This window comes from Pholis gunnellus (assembly GCF_910591455.1).
Source record: "Pholis gunnellus genome assembly, chromosome: 17".
NCBI classification, from domain to species: Eukaryota; Metazoa; Chordata; class Actinopteri; order Perciformes; family Pholidae; genus Pholis; species Pholis gunnellus.
Genome location: NC_136544.1, coordinates 8,845,468 through 8,872,244, shown reverse-complemented (window position 1 = coordinate 8,872,244; position 26,777 = coordinate 8,845,468). Strand labels below are relative to the sequence as shown.

General features: G+C 44.5%; 1 protein-coding gene across 1 annotated transcript; it reads right to left on the bottom strand.

Annotated features, from left to right (window-relative positions):
- Window positions 1-905: 905 nt before the first annotated feature.
- lasp1 (LIM and SH3 protein 1) lies at window positions 906-26,350 on the bottom strand. Its single transcript, XM_079177641.1, has 7 exons — window positions 26,055-26,350; window positions 17,871-17,965; window positions 13,031-13,115; window positions 8,371-8,478; window positions 5,441-5,528; window positions 4,637-4,740; window positions 906-4,523 (listed from the first exon to the last, which is right to left on the bottom strand). The coding sequence occupies exons 1-7, from the start codon at window positions 26,121-26,123 to the stop codon at window positions 4,350-4,352; spliced, it is 723 nt and encodes a 240-aa protein (XP_079033767.1). The 5' UTR covers window positions 26,124-26,350; the 3' UTR covers window positions 906-4,349.
- Window positions 26,351-26,777: the final 427 nt, after the last annotated feature.

Below are 26,777 nucleotides of genomic sequence, written 5' to 3'. Positions count from 1 at the left end.
AACGCAGCACTGCCTCCGGTGCACGAGATCGGCCGAGATCGGAAGGGTTCGGAGGAAGCGAGAATCAGCTCGTGGATGTATAAATTAAACCCCGCCCCCCTGCCTAAAATAAGGAAAAGAGGATACGGTGAATGAGGGTTTTATTTTTAACGTCGTGTTTTGGGCTTTCAGGCTTGCTTTTCACGACAAGCTGCAAACCTAATAAACCCCCAACAGTAATTTTGTTTGGGTGCCGAAAAGTGTCATTGTTAAGGGCGCTACACAAACAGGAAGTATGACCTGACAGGCTAACATCCGGGTAAAAATGCCCCACTATCTGGATGGTGATTTCCTCCATTGTCAACAAAAAAACCCCCCCTCAGTTTATTAGGTACACTTAACTAAAATAATGTCCTGCAATAGCTCTTACCCTCATGTACTGTTAATTCATTGGTCTGTAGCGGCTCAAACTACATCCTTCAAAATTACCATTAAGTTTCATGTAAAAACTGAACATCGTGCATTTCATGAAGGTATGATTCATTGCAGGGCTGTTGCATTGTACAGCAAACGTTTTAGCTCGGTGTACCTAATAAACTGGCAACTGATATTGCAAACTGTGCCAGGACAATCCTGGTATAATCTCAAAATCAGCCTCACTTTATTCTCAAAGAAATATCCCCCCCCCCCCCCCCACACTATTGTTCTTCGAGCGATGCACATATAGAATAAACACAAGAGAGAAGAAATATAATTATATCAGAGCCACAAATGATAACATCTACTGTGGTTCTGCATTATGACCTTATCTTTCAGAGATACCCTTTTATTGTAGTTTATACTGTTCACAAGTTGCATATTCCTTACAACTTCTTTTACATCTGTCCCGCTCTGCTGCTGCACATAAGACGTAGCACAAACAACAATCTGAGAAAAAAAATGACATTTTATTGAATCTTCAGAATCATAAGTACAATTTGAAGTGTTGTAACAGGGCAACAGGAGATGATATCAGGTCCTTAATTCGGAGTAGGTATTCAGAATGAGTTTTGAATACACGTGTATGTCAATGTGCATAATGGTATCTTTATTTATTTATTTATTTAAAAAACAACAAAATGATACAAAAAACAAAAACAATTTAAGGTGGAATGCACAAAACCGGTCTGAATGCTAAACCTGATTGTGGATTACATGATTTCACTCTGCGAGGTCTACAGTATATAACCAGTATCATAGAAGCAGGGAATGATTCATCAGAAGCGCGGGGAGCCTACAATGAAGGCTGAAGGAGAGAGGGATCTCAGCAGGCGGGTGGACAGGATACTAGACAGAAACTGAATGGAAGCGGGGGGGTTATGATATGAAGTTACGGTTCAGTAGATGAGTGATGCCAGAGCAGAAGAGCGGCGCAAAGAGGTTAACTCCTGACTAATATCCAGGTCAGACAAACAACTGGCCCTGCCTCACAGCCTGGGAGATTGAGGGCATCAGATCACCCCCCCACCCCACCCACCCCCCAGCCTCACACACTTACATCACCACACGCTCAAATTTGACTTTGCCTTAAGAAATCCATCCTGAGTCACACTTACACAACACTGCCCTTTTTTTTTTACATTTTATTTTTAATTTCATCCAGAACACCAAACGGTCAAAATAAACGCCGTAGAGAAAAAAAGAAAGTTTGAATCGGATGTAATCTGCACGGTAACAGAGACTACCTGTGAGAGTAGCCTTGTTATTAAATTAAATTTGAGCAAATATCATCATAAGCCAGGAACAACAATCATTTCACTTCTGGCCAAACCATCGACTCTTCAGTTTAACTGATGGGAAACGCAACCGTGAGCTCTAAAACAGCTTCCCCACCTAGCATCTGTTGAGCAAATAAACTCCAAAATACAGGCGCACACACACAGCGGGTTGTTTTTTTTAGTTTGGCAACCTATAAACCTGTTTTCTGATTCAGTGATCAGCACCGTCACAATTTATCCTCGTTCAACACCAACTCTCACCAAACTGGATCTTTTTCCACGAGTCAACTTTTAAATCACACGACTTCCCCCTCGGCCACATTCACAAAAAAAAAAAAAAATATGAACCACTTCATTCTGAAGGCAAGCCACTTCCCAGAGCACCATGACCTGTAAAAACATTTCCCCTAACTCACCTTTATGATACATATACAATTGTACAATGTCACCTAGCTACATAGTGAGAGCCTTGTTTATTTTAATAAAGCTGAACATTCCCACCTCCACACCTTAAAAACGCACCGCCCCGATCCCTCATGTCTGACAGTCACAGTGCATCACAGGAGAATGAAACGGCAAGAAAAAAAAAAGGGGAGGGGGGTATGGTCAGGGGCCAATGAGATTATTTACACCACTGAGAAATGGTCAAATATGATGTTTGAAAACATATACAGGTCCTCCTCACAGAAACACGGTATCTAGAATACAGCATCTCTGTGTGAAAGCCAGCAACCTAAATGCTTGGTTTTGCGTTTATGAACCGACCTTCATCTTTAGTGACCGCCACCAACCACATGCTGGTAAATTCAGGCTGGTTCACTGGTCAAAACATCACAAAACTGTTGATCATTTTTTTTGGGATTCACCTGCCAAAAAAAAAAAAGGACAAAAACAGACAAAAATGCTTGCATTAGTGCTCTGCCCTGACAAACAGGTGACGGGCCAAATTAGAAAGACCATAAAATAATTAAGTATAAGTGTGTATTTTAAATGCCGTTCTGTAACATGAACCCTTTTCTTAGAAGCTCCAGAACATTTAACAGCTTACGAGAGATCCACTGATCAGAAACATTTCTCAATCAAGCTGCAGGTCGTTTAATCCCACAAATGATGAAATACTGCGACTGCACACGTCTGGACAAACACTTCTTCTGCCTTGGTTCATAAACTGAGTTGCTGGTTTATTTATTTAATACACTGACTTTTCTTTTTATTAACAATAAGCATCTTACAGTAACAAGAAAGGCAAAAAGGAAGAACAGCATGAGAATGACATTTACCACAGCCACGGATTCAACAACTTCTCTCACATTAAATGGAAAATAAAGACGGGAATGTTCACTCACAAAAACAGTGGAATGGATTTAACAATAGGAATAAAAAAAAAAAAAAAGGTTCACAATATAGAATTGTGCTTGGCCTTCTCTTCTATGAATGTGTTTTCTTGGTGACTTTTGTAGCAAAAGGGTGGAAGGACTTGACCTGTTCCCATCGCCTTTCTCCAAAAACAGATTAACCGTGATCACCAGAACTTTGTGATTCTCTCAGGACTGAAGGCATTCAGGCCGCAAGAAACGGGAATAAAAAGGTGCACAAACTGTACATCCACACCAACTGAGGCGATGTATTCAGCGTGGCAGCAAGAGATGGACTGATAATGTCCCCTAACTTCTCCCTGATCCCCTCCTGGATCGCCCCAGAGAAAGGCCACGGCAGAAGGTGCTCTTCAGTTAGGCTACGATTCCAGTTTCACGACGACGCACGTGACGCAGCGCTTGAACACGAGGGCGCCCGCTCCAGCACGCGGCGGCGAGATGTGTGCGTCGATCTATAAATATATTAAAAACCTCTCTGTTAAGACTGATAACTGGCTGATTGGTGCGACAGCAACACGGTTAGAGGTTAAAGGAATGTACACAAGTCAATAATATTCAAGCTTAGTTCTAGATAGACTGAGATTCTACACTGTGTTTCCAGTCTGGCCAAGATCACGCTGCAAAATGAGAGAAAGGAAAATCAAACAAAAAAAACTAAATGCCACACCCACCCACACTTCAAACTCATTTTCTCCACAGAACGATGTCTGCAGCTGTGACTGACCCGTGGGGGGTTTTACTTTTTTTCTTCTTCCTGTATTTTGTTGCCTGATGATGTGCGAGGATTGTTAAGCGCTGTAGCTACGATGGAGCTGTGGACACGGCGTGACCCCTGACATACTGCGATGAACTGTGAGTTTATCTTTTAAGACTTTTTAATTTTTTACCCCCCCCCCATACTCGTGACAGCGCTTTGAAAGTGGAGCCAGGTTTGGGGAAAAAAGATAAAGGAGGATGACCAAAACACAGACAGACGGACGAAGAGGCAGGCAGACAGAGAAGGACAGACAGACGGATAGGTAAAGGGTGTCTGTGGTGGAGCAGTGAGAGCAGAACAGGGATGCAGACGGGGGTTTGGGGGTGGGTGGGTTCAGGGTCTCACGGCACAGATTAAGGAACAAGAGTAAAAAAATCAAGAGAAAGCGGCGTTAAGATGAGATGGCACTGGGCTTTTTCCTTTCCCTCCCTTTCTCTACCTCCTCTTTCTTCTCTCCCCCTCTTTTTCTTTCCCTCTCACTCAGATGGCCTCCACGTAGTTGGAAGGCAGCATGCCCTGCTGGCCGGTGCGCTCCACGCGGCCGTACATCCAGCCCTCGTCGATCTGCTGCACGTCTATGATCATGTCTCCGTCCACGAAGGAGACCTCGTCCTCATCGGCGGCAGAGTAGTCGTACACTGCCCGGTACCGCTTCTGTGGACAACAACAGGCAGTTCAGTTCAACTCTCGGGGACAGCTGCAGCGGTTATGATCCGCTAGGAAACTAAACTGCGATACTTCATGTAATGCATTGGTGGAGGACCTACCCCTGCACTGGGAGGCGGGCCGGCGGCGGCCTGCACTGGTACAGGAGTGGGCTCAAAGTTGTAGTTCGGAGAGGCTGCAGGCGGCTGTTGAACTGCTGGTAAAACTGACAGAGAAGTGGAGGGAAGATGAATGAGCTGGACTTTTATTTTAAATGCATTCACATACTGAGCTGCAACTTTTCCACTGACCTCCTGATGCTTCAAGTAATTTTACTGACATAATATTGTTCACATTCATGACTTGAAAGTTGCACCCGGCAAGCAATCTATCGGCTTGAGTCATGCGCATGGATTTAACCATTTTAATGTTTCTACATTAGTAGAATTACTTTCATGATTTCTGCAACTATTTATAGCTGAACGGATTGAATGCAGAGGAGGAGGAGAGCAGTGAACAAGTTACAACCAAGATCCCCGAGTGGTCACACCCAGCCAGGTGAGCTCACACAGCCGGCGGCGGGGACGGAGCCGAGCACAGACAAGGCAAGAGGCTTACAAAAAAATGTAGATACTTAGCAATCTTTCTAAAAGTACACCCAACATATTTTCCCACGTCCCTTAGTATCTAGTCATACAGATGGTTTGATTAAGGCTTTTTTATTGTATTTTGTATTTGGGTGAACTGATCCTGTGATGTTCCTGGAATTTCAGACGGTGCTTTCTGTAAACTAGGCTCCTCTTCTACCTACTATTATTTATTGACTATTTCTCCTTCTACTGCTTCTAAAACTGTAGACCGAGTGATCAGTACAATTGTATAAACGTATAAGTTACGTAAAAGTAAACGTGTGTCAGAAGGAATACCTTTGCCGGGGTGGCTCATCTGCGGATGCGAGACCTCTCCTCCTCCTCCCATAGTCCTCTTCTTGTCAAATTCCTCATGGTACTTTATCTGCAGGACACAAACAGTGTAAGGTCACATTAACGGATAACAAGTGCATGCATCAAATCTACAGGTGTGATCATCTTTCCAGGAAGACGTCCCAGGGTGTAGTTCATTGTCTGTCCACCAGAGGTCCCCTGCTTGCTCTCCAGCCCCCCCTGTGTTTGTGGCGATAGGTGGGGCGCCCTGTGTGCGAGCAGAGCCTCTGGAAGCAAGCTTGACCCGGAGAGGAAATGACATCGCACCGACCGGAAGTAGTGCGAGCTCACTGTTGCATAACAACCCTCAACGACAGGTCAGGCAGAGCAGGTGAGCTGAGGAAAAGTGAACCGACTAGAACAGGGGTATTCAATTCAAGTTCAGCGAGGTCCAGTTAGAGAGAATTTCCTCACGGAAAGGTCCGGAACATCACAGTAATGTCTCAACCTGCGCTATGATTTAGTGCCATGTATATTGAAGTAGCCAACAGTTGTATTAACGTCTGTATGTCAACAAATGACTGTCAAATGAAGTAAATAAAGTTCAATTGAATAATATATAATAATATTTATTGTCAGATTTCAAGTTGAACTGGATGAATTATAAATAATACATAAACTAATAAATAAATGTTCTCTCGCTTCAAGTAAAATCAGGGCTGGATTTAAAAAATAAAATACATAACCTGAAGTTTTTGTAAAATATGACTCTTAAAATAAAGTACTTCATTTTAGAAAAGTGAATTGAACTGAATTGTCCTGCAGCTTTAAGTTCATTTAATTCAGGTGTGAAGTGATGTCAGTCAAAAAAAAAAGCCAAGATGTCCATATTATTCTCATCTTCTAAAAAGAGAAATGTGTGTGTGGGGACTTAATCCGTGGTTATTAAACCACTTGTTTCAGCTCTAGTCCTCTCTGTTTACATCATTGCTGGACAGTGAATTACTGTGTCAGGATTCTGATCATATTGGGCTCTTTGGTTTATTGTTGGTGCCTTCATTTCGGATGCGAGTGGGTACGTTTGCTCAAAAGATTTGTGCTTTGTCTCGTAGTGGCGCTTCACATCGACTCCTTTAATAATCGCCAGAGCCTCTGAACACGAGACCTACTGGTTATGAACTGGTTGTGGGAATAATAAACATACAAGAGTCCATTCTTGGGTAGAGACTCTGGTTAGGGTTAGTTCATGATAAACAACCTCTCCGACCAGCGTGACAAAGGCAGCATTCAACGCTACACCATGAAGCAGAGTCACTACGATGAAACTGAAACCGAGTGAGTGCTCTATGACTGCACCATGTGAGCCGTCCCCCTTATTACCAGGCTGATAACAGACTGACTCACAGTGTCTCAGTCGAGATTTACAAGCCCCTGATTCTGTCCTCGCTCAAAGAGCCCACTGTGCTGCCGGCGTTAGCAAGAAGTGTGTTCACAGACGGGATGGGATGACGGCGTGTTTGTGCAAAGGACAGTGAAGCGGGCGACTGAGAGAACACTGTGACTGTTCTCAAGTGCAATATGCTCAGTGAGAGTGTGTGTGAGCGAGATTATCTTGGTTTGTTTTGAAGGAGCAGGTCGAACAGATGGTGCGAGTATGTGTGTGTGTGTGTGTGTGTGTGTGTGTGTGTGTGTGTGTGTGTGTGTGTGTGTGTATTTACAGGAAGTGCCCAGGCTGCTGCTGAACTAAACCACTGTACTTCTCAATCTTTTGCTGCTTGACAAGAGGAAGGTGACGGGAAATGGAGAAGAGTCATGACAAAGCAAAAGATAAAAGAGTCAACAGAAATACGAGTTAAAGGCTTGAAAGAGTCGACTGGTTTGTTCCTTAGAGTCCAGGGAAGAGAACCAAAAGAGAGAAAGACGTAGCTTTGGTCTCGAGCGCTTCCCTACGTTTGGCTCTGAGTGACGCACTAATTGAAAGCAGATGTTTTGTTTATCACTTTTGACCAAAAACACTTCAGGAATGCGCCCGACTCCCTCCCGCCAAAATGCCCTTCTTATCCCATACACCCATGTAACATATGTGCATCTCAATTGTCTTGATCTTACACATACGAGATCTTTAACCGCATGAAAGCAGTGATTACCCATCACCTCCACGCCAATTATGCAATTAGCAAGAACAGTGCAGCGCTGTTTACGTGTAATGAAGTCTGCTTTGCATCCGAGTGTGTTTGAATGTCTTTACAGCTGACTTGTGCAGTCTGAGGTAACAAGGTAAACACTGCGTGCCTTTGTTCAGCGCTGGTCTGTATTTACAGAGAATTGGCAAATCAATAACTGGAGCTGAGGGAGAGCGAGAGGGCAGCGGGGCGAAGAATCACCCATGCGGAGAGTGATTTGAGGAGAATTTCATTACTATAAATGAGGAGCCACTGGGAGAAGAAGAAGCCTGACATTTACTGATGTCAGTGACCAAGTCGGACGACGAAAAGACACTTAATACACAACAATATGCTAAATATTATACAACTTGAGAGGTTGATCTGGTGAAGCTCTCCGAGGACAGAGATGAAGAATTCCTGGTGGTTTCCAGGAGTGACTCTTAAGTCTTTATAACGGAGCTAACATAAGAAGTGTTACGCAATCTCTGAAACTATGCACCAGATATGCATGACCCGAATAAAGTTAGCGTGAAGCTGTGATATCAGCGACTCTCAAGGAAAGAAAGGACCCGTTCTAGAGTGATTCAATAATGGCAAAGAGATAACAGTGATATGAAGAAACTACGGTTCTAAGGGGGGGAAACAACACTAGAAGAGCTCTAAACGATTAGTCTTTGTCAAAACACTGAAATAAAATGTAGGAGCTCCTCCGCTACATAAAACAGGTGGAGGGGTCAGCTGACTGGCGACGGTGTTGCAGACACTCACATTGCTGATTTGTTCCTGCGACTTCTTAATTCTCTGCATCTCTGGCGTGTCTGCGACCGCGCTGAAACCTTTCCCTTTATTCTTCTCAAAGTCCTCCCGGTAGAGAACCTGCAGAACAAACACAGTTCATGTTAGGAACAAAATGAGGACTTGAAAACGTGTGAGGCAAACACAGCGTGGGCCACAGTAGTTTCAATGCATTTCTGTGAGAGTCAACAAGGAAAACCCAACAAATGCAGCGCAAATGATTATTTATAGATGCTCCGACCCAGATTCTTTCAACATATACAGAAAAAACTAAACGCTTGATGATGCGTCTTGATATTTTCTTTGATATTTTTCCGCTTGTGTTAAATTAATTTGTTACAATTATTTAAGAAATTAAGTAAAGCTCTTCACCAATATTATCTATGGTGGATAGTTTCCCTAACACACATTTTTAGTCCATATTTTAATAACATTATGCATGTGCTACAAAAAAAAAATCCCCTTTTCATTATATTGAGTTAGTTATATTTGTCTCTGTAAAGCAGAAGTTTGGTGATAAAACAAAAAAACTAAATGGCAACCGTATAATCCACATTTTCACAAGAAGGCTTGGAATTTGGTGGTTTTCTTTAAACTATGACTGAAGTAAGCATTAGCAGTGTGTGTGTGTGTGTACGTTATGAGTGCAAGCAAAGTTAGGTTGGCCCAGCGCATATTGCATCGTCTTCTGTGGTGACGTTCACTTCCCGTCTGTGGAGCAGAGGAGGCCGTACATACAGGACGTGGTAGTAACCATATATAGTCACAATGAGAGGTAGTATGTGACAAACAGTGTGTGTGTGTGTGTTTTTCCAACCTCCCCACCCTAACCCTGACCCTAAGGGCAGAGGAGGAAGCGTCCAGCCCAAGCAGCTTCAGATGAGTATCAGAAGTTACAACGCGTGGAGCTCTCCTTCACTGCTGCTCTGTGGCTGATCTCACACACACATACCAGCCACACTTACACAAGTCCAGCTACACACCTGACACAGAAACTCAGGTACACATTCTATTTATACAGCCCCACACACACACACCCACACACACACACACACACACACACACACACACACACAGTCTCTTCTCCGTCTGATCTCCCCGGCATGTGCCAAGACATTTTAACGATGACAAATCACTTGATTCCACCTCCCGACACCAACCCAACCCTGACTCCTGCCTCCATGGTGACTGGGCACATTTCCTGCACTCCTCCTGCTTTACCAGGAAACTAAGCTCCACCACATTATGTCTGACACTGCTGAACAGAGTGCTGACCAGTCCTCCTCTCACCTCCCAATGCCTTGTGATGACATGGCTATGATTCACAGATAATGTGTGTGCGGTTCATATGTGGCGTGACGTCCGCCCAGAACATCGGGTGAAAACTATGGCCGATCGTCATTCCACGGGAAATTATACACGGCTCTCAAGCCCGCGCACAAAGATAAGTCATGAAGAAGATTAATGTGGTCTCGACCTATCATTGTCCTTCGTTCTCGCTCGGCTCCCATCAGTCAACGTATGATCCTCCCCCTATGTTTCTATTTCTCAGTCCATCTCCTTTGTCTTTTTTTTTTTTTTTTTTTTTTTTTTTTTAGGTCTATGCAACAGCTTTCCTCTCCTCCAATCACGCCTCTGCTTTCTTTCCCCACCCACAGCGCCTTCTCTCTGTGCTGCTTTTTCATTCATTCATATTTTACTGCCTCAACCGCAGCAGACAGAGTCGTCCAATAGAGCCAGAGCCCTTCCTCATTATAATCGTTCTCTCTTGCTGCCATTTGCATTCCTCTAGCTTTCCTTCCTCTGGGGATTTACTTTTATCTCTTCCTCCTTCACCCTGAACTCCTCCCCTCCCTTTCTTCCTCCTCCCTCTCTTGGTGCCTTCCTGTCTCTTACCCTCGCTCATGTGCGCCTCATTGCTCTCCCTTCTCCTCGTCCCTAATTTTGTTCTCTCAGATTCTTTATCTCTCACTCTCCCTCTGTCTCATTTCTCCCCCCCCCCCCTCAAAGTCTTGTAACGAGGTGAGACAAACCTCTACCCTGCTACCATAGCAATGGGGTTCCCGTAGCAACTCAGGCGGCGGTGTTGGATGGCCACGGTCCTCCACAGACACCTTCAACTTCACTAAGAGTTCAGACCAGTAACACTGTAGCACACGAGCATCACAGTGCAAGAGGCATCGGAGAATATCTACATGCATGTGTGTGTGTGTGTGTGTGTATGTGCGCGTGTGTGTGTGTGTGTGTGTGTGTGTGTGTGTGTGTGTGTGTGTGTGTGTGTGTGTGTGTGTGTGTGTGTGTGTGTGTAGTGGCATTTTTAACTATCTAGTGGAATTTAGGACCAAAGATGAGTGAAGTGGGAAACATTTGATTCAATTTTGAAATACCCCATATATATATATATATATATATATATATATATATATATATATATATATATATATATATATATTCATACTCTGTAGTTTAACAGGACGTTCTTTGACAATGACCTTTTCTTTAAGAGAGTCTGGCTGATTTGCATCTCAATCAGCTACTTCTTTTGACTACTTTATGACTGTTTACTTTAAGCTGCGTCTTCTTCTTGATCATAAATCATGTTCGCGCATTTCTGTTAAAAGCTTTGGGGGGTTTTTTCTGTGTGAAATCATAGTTTCCTGTGTCCACTGTGATCACACGACTTGCTGTAGAGAAGAGAGAAAGAAAGCTCCTCTTTAGTCACGACGACACAAATCCTTCACCGTCACACACAAACATCATTTGTGGATTAATAACCTCATTCTTAGTGGCTGTGATAAACCGTTAGCTCAATGTCTCTCGTGTGTTTGTGTGTGTGGGGGGCAAACACCATCTGTCCCTCAATCCCTTAGTTATCCCCCTCCCCACATGACCACTGACCCCACCCCAGTAACCCTTCTCACATACTCACAACCCGCTCTCATCTGTAGTGTTTGACACAGACACCCGGATAAGACGAGGGATGTGCTTTCTTTGATGAACACACTCCTCTGCTACACAACAAGAAAACAAGCCTCTCCTTCACCTTCTCCCTCCAGATGAATACATAAGTCCCTCTAGAGTCTTGCAGAGTCTTTTGTGATTAATGAGGCTCAGAATTGTGGGAAATGTGAAGGGGCTCGTGCTAAAACTTTCGTATTTAAAGGCTTCATTTGGCTTCTTCTGTGGTTCCTTTAGTGATCACATTGATAGACAAGTTCTGAGCACACTAAGGAACATGCCTCAAACGGCATTGCATGAATAAGAGAAGTGAAACCTTTAATGGCAGCCTTCAGGGCCGTCTGCCACTCCTTTGCCACCAAATATAACATCATTTTATAGCCAGTTTATCAGTGACTTGTTGTGCCGACTTCAACTACAGACAGCGAACACACAATGACTTTGTTTAAAGTCTGTTGGTAAGGAACAAATCTCTGACTCTCTATCCGGGCCGTCCTTATTAAGGCAATAACACATGACCCAGTTCACATGGGTATTTTAGTCTGATGAGGTTTCTTTTTTTTAATATCTTAGAATATATTTTGGTCTTCGATTTTTTTTTTGTGCCTCTGTAGAAAGAGCCGTTGTAGTGTTTTCTGTGGTGATAATTTGGGAGGCTCTATGATCAGCGCATCCGTACTGGGCCCCAGCAGACATGGTATGTTATAAACAGCACACTATTTATTAGTCTCTAATCCAGTTTGCAACCATCATAAAAAGCATACAAGTGACAGTCAGACACATTCACAGCAGTGTGTGGCTTATTTCAGTAGGTATGTCTGTATGTCTATTAGGAAATAAAAGCGTACTATTTCTTCAGACTAACCTGCTTTTTTTAGGCTAAATTTCAGACCTCAAGCTCAGGCAGAATGACAATACTCCACTGGAAGGCCAGACTTCTGCCAGCTTTGTTTAAACTAAAAAAGGTAATTTATAACTAGAGTAATGGACATTTATGCTGCAATGCTTTCTCACGTAACAAGCACTATTTGTTTTCAACTGGCGATAAAAGGAAATGGAAAGTGTTGCGAAACAGATTGAAGCAAGATCCTATTTGATATTTCCAAACTGAATAACTTCTTAATAGAAGTTAACGGGTGCTAGTATTCTAGTGTATTTCTGTCGGATGTGATAGTAAAAAGACTGAATCAGTATTTAGTGGAAACTGCATATTCTTGCACTCTGGATTGGGATCCAAAGCCTGAGTAACTGAACAAACATTCTTGTCGCAAGATCGCTGATCTCCGAGGCTGCGCAGCATTAAAAACGTACCAGTCCAGCCAAGTGGTTTTCTTGACCATAGCTTTTCCCTTTCTTTGTCTCTATAACATCCTATGAATCAGACTATTGGGTGAGCACGGACCTCCCAGCCCTCTCTTCCAAGTCTCTGACATCTCAGGTCAGTTTTCAAGCTATGAGCACACAGTTATCTCTAATGCACAAACTTAAATTAGACTGATTATTTGATCTGAAAGTTTATTTAAGTACTTACACCCAGATACATTTTTAGGGTTAACTCAAGTCAGGCTTTTAAAATGTGAACAGCCTGTGTGTGTTTCAAAGCTGGAGTTTGGATAGGCCATCAATCCTTTTAATAGCTACTAACAGTGAGAGAGAGAGAGAGAGAGAGAGTTACCTGGCTCTGCATCTTGCTCTGCTCTTTGAGGCGGCGGTTCTCTGGAGTGTCAGCCACACAGGTGAAGTGTGTCTTGGGGTAGTGTCTGAAAAACAAAAACACACAAAACAAGGCAGACCGTCAGCACAGTAAACACACGCACACAAGGCCGATGCCAGCGTTTTACTCAGGCTCCCACTGTGACGCTCAAGACTCTAATGAGAGGAGAGAAAAAAAAGAAGAGCATAACTCAAGCAGTGTGCAGTCTGTAGCCCCACAGTGGGGGCATTCGTTATTCAAGGTGGTCCTGAGGTTGAGTTAGAAGCCCCTGTAGACAAAAAGCATGTCAGGATCACACACAAAGCTCTGTCAGTGGGAGCCAAGGTAGTCTGAGGGAGAGGAAGTGCAGGCAGGGGCTGTGTGTGTGTGTGTGTGAGAGCCCAAAGGTTGCAGAGTTTTGGATGCGAGCCATAGCAGGTGTGTGTGGAAAAAGCTTTCCATGCTTACAAAACACACACACGGGCACAGCCCTATGGGGGGACAACAGGAAGAGCAGCAGTATGCAACAGTCACAGCAACCGGGTCAAAGAGACGGTGGGCGAGTGTGAATGATGTCACGGTCAGGCCCCCCCTCCCCTTTTAAGCAGAGCGTGAAGGCAAGTCTGTTTTCTGAATGCATCCTTGGAATGCTCCCGACAGTCACAGACCCATGACCACCCAGCCTCCTGCTCGGGGGGGAAAATGCTCTGCCTGAAACAAATACAACAAACATAAATATACACAAGTAAGCAAAAACATGCAGGCATGCATGCATGCTGCAAGCCAAGCACCCTTCCTAAAGCCATTCATCATTGCATGCTCACGTATATCGATTGCTAAACCGCTGTGAATGGTTTGTGCGTGCCGGGCATAAGTCACTGTTTTTATACACACACTGGAGGCTTCGGTGCACAAAGTAGCCTTCAGGTCCACAAATAACGGACCCGGGCCGGTTCAGTGTGATCCTTGAGGCGGCAGAAACACATGGCGTAAATCCAGGGAGAGAGGAGGAGGCCTCATAGCCAACAGCTCGGATGGACTGCAGTTCCCAGCATGCCTCAGGCTGACCTCAAAACTCCTCAACCACTATCCGTGCCTCTGGGTAACCCATTTAGGCAATATGTTTACAGTTTCCTTGACAACGTGGTAAACAAACGGAAGCCTTTTGTCCTGATGTGATGTCGAAAGCTTTTACAAAAGGTTTGTGGTTGGCGTATTTTACATAAAGTTTTGTTTAAAAAAGAAAAAGAATAATACAGGGGCCACTTTAAAGAAACCGCCGAAATAATTTCAAAGAGTAGGAACACGACTGTCGTTGGAGAAGTTGGCATTTTAAGCTCCGACACACAACAAACACGAGCACTTCATCCATACAAACACATGGTTCGTGCAACGCAGGTTCGTGCACGCTCACGCTCTTACACCTGCGAGCGCTCATTTTCCTGAAAGGGAAGCCATCGTCGACATTCAGATCTGGTGGTTTTCTACGTGAGCAGCCGAGGCCGGGCGAGCTGCGGACAATCTGATCAAATAACGCAAATGAAGCTACTCTTTTTACCGTTAGAAGATATCTTAATTGCAGCAATAAAGAAAAAAAAAGGTGTTTCCTACGCCGACTCTCTACTCAGTCTTTTTCATTTGTTTGTCCCAAAGTGCAAACCTCCAAACTATCCGTTACATGTTAAATGAAGAGGCTGAAACAAGGCTATATGGCTAAAAATCTATTAATTTAGTTGCATCGGATGAATGAAGGGATTTAAATGGGCTTAGATTGAAACTATAAACTTTAAAATGAACTAAATGGCTGCCATACATTTTACCAGCAGTGCATCGGGTGGGGGGGCTGTCCCTTTTATATGTACGTTTTCTTCTTTGGCGCTGGGTGTGTCTGGTTTGTGGTGGAACACACTTCCTTTCACAGAGAGCATCCACTCTGTCTGACAAACCCCTCCTTGCCTGAAGACGATGTGTTGAAGCCACACTTGTCGTGACAGCGCTCCTGTCATCTCCAATGCGTCTTTATAAACTGCCCTTGCACTTATGGGGCAGTAAATTGCTACACAAATACACAACAGGGATGAAGATAAAAGCTTAGTGACTCAATGGGATCTAGTTACGATCTAGTGTGTGTGTGTACGTGCAACCACGCTCACATTTTCGTGCCTGTTTAAGGCTATAAGTGAGTCACAAGAACACTCATCTATCTGTCAGGTTGTATAACAAGGTAACAAGTCGCAGACGGCGGTGGGTGACACATGCACAAACTCAGTTAGCTCTGTGACGCTAAAGAGGGAGTGATCAAAATGGAGGGCAGGAGGTACTGCTGGGGGGGGGGGGGGGGGGGCACGCATGTGTAATCACACACACACACACACACACACGCACACGCACACACACAAACTGCCTACTGTGCAGGAGGAGGGGCCTGTTTGCATAGAGGAACCAGGAGATGTTGAGGCCGGCTTGACCCTGTGAGACCTGGAAAGGTTGTAATGCATCATTCAGCAGGAACATTTCATCCACGTGTGAAAATGTGGACAGACGGCTCATCAAAACACACACACACAACAGTAGAAGAGCTGTAGGTAGAGACAGAGAGCAACAGGCAGAGGTGTCTGCTGTACAGTAGAATGCATTATACCTTTGCTCATTTAATTTGTAAATGAGAAGGAGCTCTTTACCAGACAGACCGATACATAAGGCAGAGTAACCCAGGGAGCAGTGTCCCTGGGTATTTATCAACATGTCAACAAATGATTTAAGGTATTGCGTTTAATGGAAGTAAACTGGCAGGCATCGGGAATGACAATACTAAATCAAGACATTTGTGACAAGTTTTAATAATGCCACATTATCAGTCATGAAGGCCGCGTCCCAACAATGGCTCCCACAGTCCCCCTGGGGAAATGAGGATTCTTTATGCCCACTTATCTGCCCTCCTAAATGTCCCCCCCCCCCCCCCCCCTGTGACTCTCCAGCATCTAATCAGGGATGAGACTGTCAGGGAAGCGGCGGGTGGGAAGACAGTGAAAACAAACAACGCCTATATCAATTACCGAGGACAAATATAGAGGAGTAACGGTGAAGTAGTTATCCCGCGGAGTAATGACAGAGAACATAGACGGAATTCCTTTCCTGGAGCGGGATGGCTCTTCCACTGATGATGTTTACTCGAACAAGGCTCGTTCTAAACAAACAAAAGAGGCATAATAAACAGGCTCTGAAGGGCCTCTGGAGGGAACATCGGAGGCAGGAAAGGGAAACGAAGAAGCCACTCCAGTCTGCGGACGCAAATGTGACAGCAGAACGACACCCGCTGTAGAGGCTTAACACCTTAAAACCAAGAGGGGGCGGGGTCAGTGGGATTTTAGGACAGATTACTACAAATATTTAAAATGACTATATGTTATTATATAGCAATATATGACGACATGTTATCTAAGCTTATAATTGGGTGTTTGCACTTGTTATGGCTCATCGACTCGACACGTCAGAGTAGAAACAGCACAGGTGTGAATAATTAAAGTAATAAGGGCTCAATTCCATTTAGCTGCTTCAGTTTCAGGGTTTCGTTCGTGCTGCCTCACGCTCACGGCTTACTATAGGAAACTTGAGTAAAACAGAGCCCTCGTTAATGTCATAAACAACCCGTGTGTGTGTGTGTGTGTGTTGCTGCTATGAAAACTCTGTATGACAAAAGGCCGATTGCATATTTTTAAAGCTTACATGAGAAGATGAATGCACACAGTCACCTGGGGGCTGGGTACTCCAGAAACAGATTAACACATTTGGTTAACCTAGAAAATATTTGCATGTATTTTTGGCCTATCAGATGTAGCGAGGATTCTTTTTCATTTCTGGTTCATGTTGTCAGGTTAAAACGCGATCTCTTCCGGAGTTGTGTGATTTCATTTCTTGCATGTTTTGGGCCAAAAACAGTGAGTGATTGGAGGAAAATTAGGGGAAACCACTGGAGTTAAAATCAGTCACGCCCCGTCGGTGCTTGTCGCTAGTTAGCTGCAAACACCTGTACTCTCTGATGAGGGACATTTTGTGGCTAATGAACGCAGACAGCAAAAACACTTTAGCAGCCAAATTGGGATGAATACAGCAAGACAAAAAACGGCTTTGCAAGAAAATGAATCTAGATTCAACGACAAGAAATGTTCCCTGAAAATGTCTCTTGAATGGCAAAGCTAGCACGACCTCTTGAGTGATTTTACTGGCAATAAAACGGCAGTTCACGAGAAATGCAAGTAAAGTAACATGTCAGAACATGAAGCAACGCTTTCCCTGCATTCCCTCTCAGAACTGCACTCACCCGCCAACTCTCTCTCTCTCTCTCTCTCTCACACTCACACACACACTGGGAGATAATCATTATAAGTCATGGCAGAGGGGGATTCCATGGATTCCTGATGAGCCTCTAGTGTGCGAGTATGTTCTGGGGCGTGAGTGGACATGCTAGTTTTCAGTGTCCGCCTCTGTCACTGTAAAGGAACTTTAGGAATTTCCTTTGTTGATACCCCCACCCCTTCCCCACCGAGGAGGAGGAGGGAAGCACTTTCCCACACCACACACACAGGCCTTTTCTGAGAGAGAGAGAGAGAGGGGGGGGGGGGGCTGGAATAGTCACTGATAAACAGCAGAGGAGGGAGAGAGGGGCCTTAGTTGGGTTGCAACATGATTTCACACACGGCCCTATTTCCGTCTGTGGACAGATTAAACACTGCTGTCAGTGTCTTTGTGATGCAGGCTGAACCAATCGAGAATAAACATGCTCACTGACATACACAGAATGATGACTGGAGGGACAACTTACGAATTGCAGTATGGTTTCTTCCCAAAGCCTTTGTAATTCTTCATGTTTAGAGTCATTTTGCAGATCTCGCAGCTGAAGCATCCTTTATGCCAGTACTGTCAGAAACAGAGAGACAAAGAAGACACGAAATGTTAAGGGGAGAGATTTGAGACTTTTGTTTTACCTTAAGTGCGAACCCAAAAAGGACCCCACACACAAACACACACACATAAAAACAGCCACACAGCAACTAGCACAGGAAAGCTAATTGAATGAGAGTAAGGCCAGAACTACTTTCTATTCCCTGGAGGTTTCACAGGGATACAGACAGAAAGAATAGCGACTGTTTAAGACTGTGTGAAAAAAACGAAAGTGAAGCGATGTGGAAACCCGGTAGTTTGTGTGCTGCTGGCACTGAACAGTTACAAAGAAGACCAACGTCCCCTTTTGCAAGCAAACTGTGTGCTTACTATTTATGAGAAGATGGGGCTAGTTGCGCCGTTGTGAGCAGTAAAGGAAGGAGATGTAAAGTTTGTGAGTGCCATCCATTTTCACACCTTTATTACTCTGAGCTCAGTGTGCAAAATGCACCTTTTGTCTCTGTCCACCCATCTCTGCAGGCCTGCATGTTTCTGTATCGCCACAATCCTTCTTCATAAGAGGCCATGCCTCCATCTCCCTCACTACTCCCACCCACCCGCTTTCCTTTTCCTCTCCTGGCACTGGGCTGCTCTGCGGCCTGAGGGTTCAAAGAGGGATCGAGGGAGGATTGGAGGCAGAAAAGAACTGGAAGGAGGGAGGAAACATGAATGGGAGGAGCTGGAGAGAGCAAAGAGGAAGGGAGGGGTGGGCGAGAGAGAGAGGAAAATGCCAGAGAGTGAAGCAATGATCTGGCTGCTCCTGCTATATCGTCAAGGGAAGGGAGAAAAGGAGTGTGAAGACACGGAGAGAGAAAGAATGGGAGGGGAAAGAAAGAGGGAGTCCTTATGAACATGGCCTCAGGGTGCCATGTCATCACCCTCATTCTTTCTCCCACTCTTTAGCACTTCTACACCAATTGCCCACACACAAAACATCCATCTTCTGAACAAAATAATTCAAAACAGAGGATAAAACTGCACATCCAAGTACAACATCACTTTGTCAATGTTTCACTCACAAACACGACGCAAGTCTCCTCAGGATAAGACACTACAGACAGGAACATCTATCATTTCCCTGCGTGCAGTGATACAGTTACGGATAACATGGCGTGTGTTACAGCTGGAAATGAATTAACAGGGTGTTGACGTTGAACGAGTTGCGAAAAGCTGCAGATGGACAGACGATACAATCATGGCGGCGCTATGTATGGAAACACGACCAAACACACATCACCATCTCACTCGCTTCCATTATCGAACAAGAATATCGCTTCAGGCGGGTTTTAAGAAACAGTCTGGACGTAACGGACCACCCAGGGTGGTAGGAGATGACGACAGGCAAGTGTGTGTGTGTGTTTGACATGGGTGTTTGTAGCTGGGAGCCAGCATATATTGTACTAAGACATACTAAAGAGGAGACGGAGCCCAGTGTTGTGTTCGGTTGTGATCCACAGCCAAACACAGCCGTCCGACGCAAACTCCTTATCCCACGACAACCCAATCGCGGCCTGAGGGAGTTGCAGACGGACACACCGTGTTGCTCTTCCCACCGCTCTCTCCGTCTCCATTGTTCCGGCTACTGCTGCAAAACCAAATCCCTTTACAAACAACAGCATCATGCAGGCAGATTCCATTTCCTCTAGCTTCAGCTGATTTGCAGCTGTGGTGGCTGCCATCTTTGCATGCTATACTGGCTTTGGTTCATCTACTCGTAGTAGAGCAGCCCGGCGCGATATTCTCCACGGACTACTGATGTCCCGTTCTTATTTCTCCAAAATCTGTAATAATGATGAACCAGGGACTAATAGAGAAGTGTGAATGCAATTGCCGTGCGGAGAAAGGTGAGCATGGACTTTGACACTCCTGTTGTTTCCCTGAGTAAATATTGACCGCGGGTTCTACTCCAGAGAACAAGCCTGCTGAACTTAACCCTTCAGCACACTACCGACGAGGGTCTAGATGCAGTCTCGCAGACTACCAACACGACGCGCATACTTCACAACCCACCCCACCCCACTTGACCTACTTAAAACTATTCCAATTCCTAAGCCCAGCCCACTAGCCCACAGTCTACCTGTAACAACCCTAGTGACCGCGCTCAGGTGAACGGGGATCGGGTTCACACTGAACTGCAACAACAGCAGCTCTTAACACAGGCGCTGAAATGAACTCGGGCCACATGTGGTGGTGGTGGTCGGGGCACCATGTGTCCATATGTGCAGCGTAGTGGGAATATCAAAATCTAAATACACTGACACGTTACAAATAGGACCACCTGGTGAACTCTAACTTTTATACAGTATGCATTGAAACCACTGCAGGCATATTCCCTCGCTGTACGGCTGAACACACAGTTTCTCACAGATAAAATCAAATGTGGAGGGAGGTGAAATATAATCACTGAAGAGGCATTTGAGACCCATCCGGTCTGAATCTAGACACAATCTAAATATACAGTATCTGTGAGGAATATATAAGGTCTGGGACTTAGATTAGGTCTAGGATTACGACAAATAGATGCCAAAGGGAAAGCAGGGACAAACAGCGACGTATAGGGGCTAGAAACATCCCAAATGTGTGTTGTTCAAGAGGCCATTCTGCACTTAGCCTTGTCCAGCTCCAGGAAAAACCTGGCTCCTGGGTGCCAAGGCAGGATCTGGCAGTCAGCTTGAAAAAATGAGGACACTGCAGAGACGGAGCCCTAGAAATAAAACACCAATACAAAAAAATAAAAAAACAGCACTGTCTTCCTGCATCAGCGCAGCTCAAGGGCACATGTGTACGTGGGCGTCTTTATGCGTATGCGGGCAATAACCGCGTGCGTACATAGTGTGTAGTGCAGTCTGTATGTAGGTTATGATGTCTCAGTGCCCGATGCATGTGTGTCAATAGGGAAGACTCCATCCAAGAGCAAAAAATGCTCAGTCAGCCTTGCAGCTTCCCTTCTCAGTGAGATTCAAATACAAAATGAGCGGGACTGAAACCCTGCAGCTATCTGGGAGGCCAACAGATAACATGTATGCAAACACACATCACATACACAGAGGTGACCAGCAGCATCCTCTCGCATACCAACTAGAGACTCATCGGAAATGTAAGTGACTTCTATTTACCACTTCCTGTATCAGCATTAGTGTCAAATCTAAATTGGGCAGATTTCTCACCTTGTTTGGTCCACTAAACATAGCGACACATAGACCTAACCGTCGTCGTCATTTGATCAGAAACACCGGCTGCACTCTTTCCTAAAGCCCAGAGACGAGTTCGCATTTTTGCGTTTCCAGTTCCCTCTTGTCTTGAAGTCGATGGGGTTTTTTTAACAGGTTTTTGGTTTCTGAAATAACGTCTGTGGTTGACACAAGCGTGACAGATTTGTTTTGTTCTACGGCAGTAAATATAACACGAATAAATGTCATCACACTGATCAATAATACACCTTAAGCTTAGTGGTGTGACTTAAAGTCATGCGTATAGTTCCTTTATAGACTAATATTAGCTCTTACAGTCATAGAGTGATGTAAAAACCTAAACAAAATAATGGACACGCCCTTTAAGTACCAACCAAATGACTCATAGCGCAGGCAAATTTACCAGGAGTTGGTTGGTGTTATTTTCCACACTGATTAAATGAACAATAGTGTGTTTATTTTAGATGAGAAGGAACTAAACGACAATCTATAGGCTGCGTTAAGTGGATTTTCACGATCCAGTCTTCTGGTAGTCACCAAATTAAGCATCAGAGAAATTAAGCGCCTTATAAACTCTAAAGGACATCCTGAGGGACTGTGGTGAAATCTTTCAGAAGTTTGGTCAAATCAGCAGCAAATCACTTCAGTCCAAACCACTTTGTGGCCGATCAGGCCTCTGAAGATGCTGCGATGGCTCTTTGACTGTTTATTTTCAACCAAAATATTAAAAGCCCCACCGTACACACACACACACACACACACGGCGGGACATTACAGCAGCTAACGTGTGAAAGACTATTCTTGCGTAAGTGGTACATGCCCACAGACACCATGCTCACATCTGGCTGGTGCTAATAAAGCAAACGAACTCATTAAAGCATGCTGGTTAATTAATCATTGCCCTACCTGATGCCATTCATTCTTACCCAAGCCAAGGGGCATAGCTGCTGGCCAGCAGGCAGACGGAGTGATGTGAACAGACATGCTATGCAAGAGTAAAGTACACGCTTAACACCATTTTTTGTGACCACTCCGGACTGTGATGTGCGCACATACACGTCCTGCCACACATAATAAAAACGATGAGGTGAGCACGGTAAAGGTGACGTTATATTAAACCAGAGCACAGACAGACCATGTCAACTGCGCTGGTGTGAATAAAGCCGTAGAACATCGAGAGGGAAACAGAACATGTGCTCTAGTTCCTCTTCCTGATAAAAACGCACAAAAGGAGAAGTAGCTTGCAGCTAACTGTGGAGTCAAAACCTCGGCTGATTTTGACTGTAATGTGTGTTAGTGAATGTGAGTCATTAAAAAACAAAAAGGGAGGCGTCTCGTGGTGGCTGGACAGATTCCTCACCTCTGGTGACATTCTGGACGACATGAATCAGCTCTCAGAATAATCTGTCTAAATATAGACAAGGCGGTAGACAGATTCCTCTGAAGTCAGAGGAATTGTGTTCACACCGGACCATCCGAGAGCAAAAACCTCCCCGTTTAAAAACAGGACACGTAATATAATCTGTGATTAACATAATATAAGATGTAACATTAATCATTGTTACGTATGCGAGTAATATAAACGGTAAAGAAGTTATTCTACGGAGCACACTGTTCTAAGAGAACAAAAGATTTAAAGAGTTCTCATAAGAACAATTTTTATGCATTTGATTTTACATGACTAAGCATGACGTCAGCGCCTTTATGCCGTAAAGACTGTACAACACGCATACTGTACTCTTCTGACCTTTAACCCCAATTTCAAGCAATTTCCTGTGATAGAGAGACACCAGCACAATCGAGTCTCACATCTCAAACAGAAACCCCGCACTGAAGCCAAATAACACAGCAGCCAATTTGTTAGCTAAATAATCATTTTAAATTTTTTTTTTAAAATGCACCCAAGTTGTAGCTGTGAAAGCTAGAGCACAAAACTTCAGCATGTGTAGCAAATGGTGTCTGAAAATCTGATTACCACACACACACACACACACACACACACACACACACACACACACACACACACACACACACTTTTGAGGATGCCAACTGCGTCTGAACATTTGAGATCATGTGAACCAAGAAACACGACTAAGAACATCAGGGGGTAAAATACAAGACAGCAGAGTGGTTTTCTTCTGGCCCGTCTGCATTTTAAAAGCCTTCAACCACATGCCAACGTAAAGAAAATCCCCTCCTACTCGGGTTCTGTCCTTGCATACTTGACTTTCTTCTGCACTCACGGACTGTTTTGATGTCAGTGAGATTGTGTCTTATCTACGATACTCGGTGCCATGTGGGAGATCTTTTGTTGCATTAATAAAAATGTATCAGAAACAAGCAAACAGGTCTTGCCTCTGAAGAAATCTCGCCAATATTGAGATGTTTTGACACTGCGAACATATTCAAGAGCCAAAACATATAAATCGAAGAGAAAGTAGCAATGTTTGCGCTTCATAATTACTTATTAAAAAGGACGAGATGTCGGAACGTGTCATGTTTCTCGCATTATTTATAGACCGTGAAATACTACGTTCACTGAAATAGTGGCCAGTTTACTACTCAGGAACCGGTTACACCGCTTCATAATAGCACAGTTAAATATTAATAAATCTCTTGGAAAGATATAGGACGACTCTTCATCTGCAGGTAGGAACAGGCTCTCTGTGATTCAGATATGCAATAGTGCAGCTCGTAGAGATATTAAGTACACAGACACTCACTCCAGCAGAGAACCACTCTACACCAACCTCTCGACTTATCTCAACAATACACACTTCCTGAGTGCTGGAAATAGCTACAAATCTAACAGATACACATACAAATCACTTCTCTTCTTCCGACATCGCCCATTAACCTAAATGTAACCAGTTTTACTGGTAAGCTTTATGTATAAAAAAGGCACTGGTAAACACAGTTTATGTCATTCTGTCGTTGGGAGTTTTACTGGCTGACGTTCAACAGCTACAAAAAGCTAACCTGAAAGATATGAAGCCTGAGACTTGAGCCAAATAAGCAGCTCTTACAATCAACAAGTATTTTTGGGGCCTGAAAGTAAGACAAATAAAGGCTAAACCGCCACGAACGAGAACAAGAGCCTCAACCGAAATGCACTTCCTGTCTTTACATGTGCTGGGCCCAGCCCCGACTATACTGGAATGCAGCTGACAGACAAACAGGCCTCTGTGGCTCAGCCTCTCTCTCTCTCTCTCTCTCACTCTCACACACACACCACAGAGGGATATTATAGATGAAGCCTGTCAGGTAAAAGGCATTCATCTATTGAACCCTCCATTCCCCTTGCTTTCACCTGAGCTAGCCTAGCTGAAAAACCCCTAGCCAGTGTGGGCTCGGCTGCTTTCAACAAACCAGAAGAGCTGCGTTTGTGTGTGCCACGGAGAAGGGAGAAGAGGTGGTTGTGTTTTGACGTGTCTGAAGGTGTGCGCGCTGATGCGGAATGGCAGCAAAGACAGACGGCAGGCTACTCTCTCCCTGTGCTCGGTTCGGAGCAGGGAGACGGCACAGCAGGCATCTGACAGAGCACGTTTTATGGGAGTGTCTGTGTGCTGGAATGCACTCTTGCTTCAGGCAAAGATAACCAAAGCACACCGAGGGCCGTACTTGTGGCGATACCAGCCTGCCAACGTGACTCATATTTGTTTTAAGGGGACGCGTGTGTGAAGAGTGGGGTTCTAAAAGAAATCAATTCCAGTCCAAAGCACTTCGGGAAAACATTAGTCATGGTGCATTCAGGAACACATCCATGCAGAGAGCAATAATGCATCCAATCAAGAGCTGATGCTACTTTAGATAATGTGCTCTGTGTGCTCTTTCATCCACCTTCCTCGTCGGTGCACCCCAAACAGATAAAGACGTCCCAGCAGGCATTGATTTTCAATAGTCATTCTGACGTCCATTAGACAAATTATCTAATTGCTCAAAGCCCTGCTTTGGTAAAAATAAAACATACCTATTGATATATTGATATGCCAAACGTTGCAGACCCCACCCACATAGTAAATGGAGTGTGTTACATGCATCTTGTTGAAAAGTTACAGTGAGAGCATTCAATACATGCAATAATCAAACCATGATCACCTTTACCTCCTTGTAGTGGTGACAGGAGCGAGGCGTGCTGTGCCAGTGTTAGCTCAAATGTTAGCTCACAGGTGAATTAGTGACTCACTAAAAGGGTCAAATTGATGAGATTAGCACCTTGGCTGAGATTACGCTCCTGCTTTTGACTGAAAACTAATCCAGGAGGCTCCACCAATGATCCCTGACTTGGATTAACCGGTGAATTGGACACGGATATGTCTTTATCGGTCCACGCTGCCCACGAAAAGCTTGGTTATTATGAGAGACTATAGTATTCAGTGAGAAACCCCGTATCGTTTAATATGTGTTAAGGTAAACCCTTTGAATACAGACTTCCGAGTTTCTAGCACAGGTTAGAGGCGTTAGCTGACGTTATTCATCAGTTTTCTTCAGCCAGGCCCGAACCAGAGGCTGTCGGAAGCACCGTGGTTTTTTTTAGGGTGAATCCATTTCGTAGCCTTGAGTCATTGTCTGGTGAAAAAAAAATAAAAAATACACATTCTGCTTTCTTTAAGTAGCCCGTCATCCACACGATAACGTGTATTTTCCGTTCCGCGCCCCTGTGCCATCGCGCCTTCCAGACGTTAAGCTAGCCGTTAGCTTGCTAGCGACATACCTGTTCCTGTCGGGGTGTTGAATTCATTCACAAAAAAACATGTGAACGGTGTCATTTTGAGCAGAAATACGTGCGGTCACTGTACAAAAGGGAGGGCGGTGTACAGAGCGTGTTTTATAAAAGAAGAATACACAGTAAGACGGCGTTCTCGTGGTCTTACCTTGTCCAGACAATTCACTTTTTCCGTGGGGTAAACGACTTGTTCACATCTGCCACACAACGGATTCATGTTGGAGGAATGCTCTTCTAGCTAGTTAGCACGGAAACCGCCGATGATACCGATTTTGTAGCTTTGTGCTGTCGAGTCCTCGCTTCAGAAACCAGCTATAGTGTACGAGTATGATGAGTAGCAGACCAACACTAATCTAGTTGTGTGTAGCAAATCCAGGAGGTTGTTGTTGTCGTTGTAGCCGCACAGCTGGCTGTCAGTCCACTAACCAGACACGGAAAGCGCGCTCCCGCTTCCCCCCCCTCCTCTCTCTCTCTCTCTCTTCCTCCCTCGACTGCGCGTGTCCGTTTAGACAGGGAAGTGGCAGTGTGGGAGGTTAAATGTTTCACTTGGAAGAAATATTTGATCACCATTTCAGAGAAACTATCTATACATTGTAGATATTTAACTGAGGCTCAAGTATTGTGTATTGCAACACAATCCCACGTTTGTGTCGGTTTAAATAAATCCAGCTCGACCCTCGTGCATGTCCAACATGTCTGCCCTCGTCCCATCTGTGCTCGCATAGCAAACTCGTGCGATCATCTTCATTCTTGCAGGTTTTTTGGGGCTTTACCAATCCAGTGATCTCAATTCAAAATGTGTACACATCTGCCACGTTCACTGCATGTCCTACTTGATGTCCATGTGATAAATTTGGTTAGACTGACACCT